Below are 2,500 nucleotides of genomic sequence, written 5' to 3' on the forward strand. Positions count from 1 at the left end.
AGTCAGTCAATCTATCTATCAGTCAGTCTATCAATGAATCAGTCAATCTATCTATCTATCTATTACACAATCAATCTATCTACCTATCAGTCAGTCGATCTATCAATCACTCAATCAATCAATCCGACGATCAACCCATCTATCAACCTCTCGCATTCTCTCTCTCTACCCCCCCACCCCCCGTCCTTACCTGCAGGATGGCCCCAGACACGAGAGCAGCGAGGAGCACTTCCCTGGAGGTGCACACGAGCTCGGCCAGGCGTCGGGCATCTGAAAGGGGGGGGGGGGGGGAGATCTTATTATTAAGTGATTAAAAAAATATATATTGGTTTTTGTTATTGCTATAGTGTTTTCAATGTTCGTTGAATTTTTGTGTGTTCTTGTTGTTGTTCGTATGACTTTGTTGTTATTGTTGGTATGATTATTTTTATCATTATTGTTATTGTCATTATCGTTGTTATTTTTTGTTATCATGGTTTTCATTATTACTGTTATTATTTTATGTTATTATTTTGTATTATTGTTAGCATTCTTCTTATTATTATTATCATCCACATACTTATAATCACACTCAATTGCTTGTGTGTATGTGAACATACAAATACACATAAGTGTACACACACACACACACACACACACACACACAAACAACCGAACGCACATACACACACTCAAACAACCGAACCACACACACACACACACACACACACACACACACACACATACATACTCAAACATCCGACACACACACACACATACATACTCAAACATCCGAACACACACTCAGACACCCGAACCCACACCTACACAAAACCCATACCTGTCTCTTCCGGCAACAGCCCAGCTCTGAGCGGCTTCACGGTCTCGCTATCCACGATAATCTCCTTCTGCAGAGGCATCTCGTGGTAGATCGTGTCGTGGTCGTCTTCGGGGTCGTCGCGGTCGTCCTCCAGCTGAATCTCACCTCCAATGAGGCTGTACTCGCCTCCTAAGGTTACGATGCCGCCTTCTGATAAAGATCGACGTCTGCGCCCGTACGAGAGGATGTTTCCGCACTGCGCCTGGGGAGGGGGCCAGGAGGGGCAAGGGTTAGTTGTGATTGGCGATTGGAAGCGGGGGCGGGGGATGGTGGGTAGTGGTGAAGATTGGTTGTGGTTGGTGGGAACGGATTGGGTGAAGCAAGGGGTGTTATTATACAGCACGCCATTTCTCCCTCTCTCTCTCTCGCCAACTGCATAGCTATATATATATATTTCTTTCTTTCTGCACTTTCCTGGTTCTATATCTCTGTATACCCTCCCTTCTCCACCCACTCCTTCCTCCTTGTAATCCACACACAACCCAAACGAAGAAAACAACCACAACCACAACAACAACGGACCGCTCACCGGCTTGCACTCCTCAAGGCAAAACTGGACGTTGACTTGGAAGCGCACAACTTGGTCCTCGGAGAACTTGAAGGCCTCGAACTTGCCCTGCAGACTCTTGGACCCCGGGAGTGGCTGGAGGGACGGGAAGATGGCGGGGTCGTCGGGGCAGCCTCGCTCGTCCAGGAGGATGATGGAGTTGGAGTTGTCGCCGCTCTTCGCTATGAGGTTCCTCGCCAGGATGCCGTAGACGCCTGTGGGGAGAGCGGAGATGGAGCGGGGCTCACTGTCAACATATTCGGTACACTCATCATCATCACTGTCATCACAGAATCACTGTTATTGCTGCCACCGTGTACATAATATCTTCACAGTCACAATCGTAACTACGCTATTATTCCTTTAGGGCCATTATTATTACTGACATCACACACTCGCCATCTTAATTATATATTCACAACAATTCCCATGCATATGGTCCCCCAAACAGTCACTATAATCGTAACTTTTCCCAAATCCTCACGTTTCTTAGTTCCCCCAAACATTCACCATCTTCATTATTTTCCCCTCAAACATTAACATTATCATTACCTCCAAAACTCCCACGACTCAGCTCTCCAAACACTCACTATCGTCATGAATGGAACTCTCGCAAACGCCTGCCATCACTAGTATCTACCTCGAGGACTCCCACTCACCATCCTCTATCAAAACGTATCTGAGTCCCCCCATACGATCACTAGCGCCAACAACATCCAACAAGACCGGACTTTGGCGCGTCATCCATCTGTCCCCGACTGTGCACAGACTGGGCTTCCTGCCGGAGTTCCTCTTTGAGCCTACACCATCGCCGGACGCAGCTGCCTCGTACACTTTTCATTCCCTAGCCGGTGGGGCTAAGGCCAGCGCCTTCCTGCCGACCTACATGTCCCTCCTTGAGCAAGCACTGCGAACTCACCCGCTTAGTCAAGCTACGTCAGGATGAATCTGAAACTCCAGACGGGGGAGCCAAGTACCTGGCATCGAAGGGAGCCGCCACATGTAAAGGGATATGTTCTCGACAATAGGAAACAGAAAGACAAGAACACAGACAAAGGAAGGCAGGGTCTAAGTTCGCAACCAACACGTCATCG

General features: G+C 48.0%; 1 protein-coding gene across 1 annotated transcript in view; it reads right to left on the bottom strand.

Annotated features, from left to right (window-relative positions):
* Positions 1-2,500, bottom strand: part of LOC119597980 — a 15,396-nt gene that overhangs the window by 2,942 nt on the left and 9,954 nt on the right. The window contains exons 10-12 of the mRNA XM_037947640.1: positions 1,389-1,621; positions 821-1,061; positions 191-270 (exon numbers count right to left, since the gene is read on the bottom strand). Of these exons, the coding sequence (XP_037803568.1) occupies positions 191-270; positions 821-1,061; positions 1,389-1,621 (554 nt within the window). The remainder of the gene's footprint in view (positions 1-190; positions 271-820; positions 1,062-1,388; positions 1,622-2,500) is intronic.

The sequence above is a fragment of the Penaeus monodon genome, chromosome 40 (genome assembly GCF_015228065.2).
Source record: "Penaeus monodon isolate SGIC_2016 chromosome 40, NSTDA_Pmon_1, whole genome shotgun sequence".
In the NCBI taxonomy this organism is placed as follows: Eukaryota; Metazoa; Arthropoda; class Malacostraca; order Decapoda; family Penaeidae; genus Penaeus; species Penaeus monodon.